This window comes from Condylura cristata, unplaced genomic scaffold, assembly GCF_000260355.1.
Source record: "Condylura cristata isolate star-nosed mole 26May11 unplaced genomic scaffold, ConCri1.0 scaffold00004, whole genome shotgun sequence".
In the NCBI taxonomy this organism is placed as follows: Eukaryota; Metazoa; Chordata; class Mammalia; order Eulipotyphla; family Talpidae; genus Condylura; species Condylura cristata.
The window spans coordinates 213,682-214,383 of NW_004567105.1; the positions used below are offsets into that span (position 1 = coordinate 213,682).

The 702-nt window shown below is 72.9% G+C and overlaps 1 protein-coding gene across 1 annotated transcript in view; it reads left to right on the forward strand.

Moving 5' to 3' along the window:
- The first annotated feature begins 14 nt into the window (after window positions 1–14).
- Window positions 15–702, forward strand: part of LOC105854726 (gamma-tubulin complex component 6-like) — a 7,285-nt gene continuing 6,597 nt past the window's right edge. Inside the window, exons 1-3 of the mRNA XM_012735081.1 lie at window positions 15–112; window positions 192–331; window positions 549–698. Coding sequence (XP_012590535.1) covers window positions 76–112; window positions 192–331; window positions 549–698 — 327 coding nt within the window. The 5' untranslated portion in view covers window positions 15–75. The remainder of the gene's footprint in view (window positions 113–191; window positions 332–548; window positions 699–702) is intronic.

Sequence of the window (702 nt, forward strand, 5' to 3'; positions counted from 1 at the left end):
CTCACGGCCCCGCCCCGCAGGTTCATCCACGACTGGGTGTACAGCGGGGTGTTCAGGGACCTCTACGGCGAGTTCATGATCCAGGTGAACCACGAGTACCTGGGCTTCAGAGGTAGGTGCGCCGGCCGCCGCCCTGTCGGCACGTGGGCGCGGCTGTCGCCGGACGAGGCCAGCGTGTCCTGTCCCCCCAGACAAGTCCTACTGGACGCGGGGCTACGTGCTGCTGGCCGAGGCGGTGGCGGACGGCGTGCCGGCGTTCCTCAGGCACGTGGCCCAGGACGCGTACACGTGCGGCAAGACCATCAACCTGCTGCGGCTGTGCTGCCCGCGGGTGAGGGGCGCTGGGGCCTCGGGGCCGCCCGCGGCGCCGTCCAGAGGTGGAGAGAAGCGGAAGGTCGAGGGGCTGTGGGCTCCCCCTGTTCCTGCAGACGCCCTCCAGCCCGGACCTCGCTTGGGGGGCTCTGCCCTAGGGCTCAGGAGCGGGCGTGGGTGTGGCGGGGGAGCGGCGGGGGCGGCGCGAGGCTCAGCCCACCCCCCGTGCCCGGCAGCACTACCTGTGCTGGTCGGACGTGCCGGCGCCCCCCATCTCCGTGACCTTCTCGCTGGAGGGGCTGAGGAAGGTGCAGCAGGAGTGTGCGGTCTACGTGGGGCGCGTGCGCAGGGCGGCGCGGGACAGCCGCGGCGGCGGGAAGCTGCAGGTGC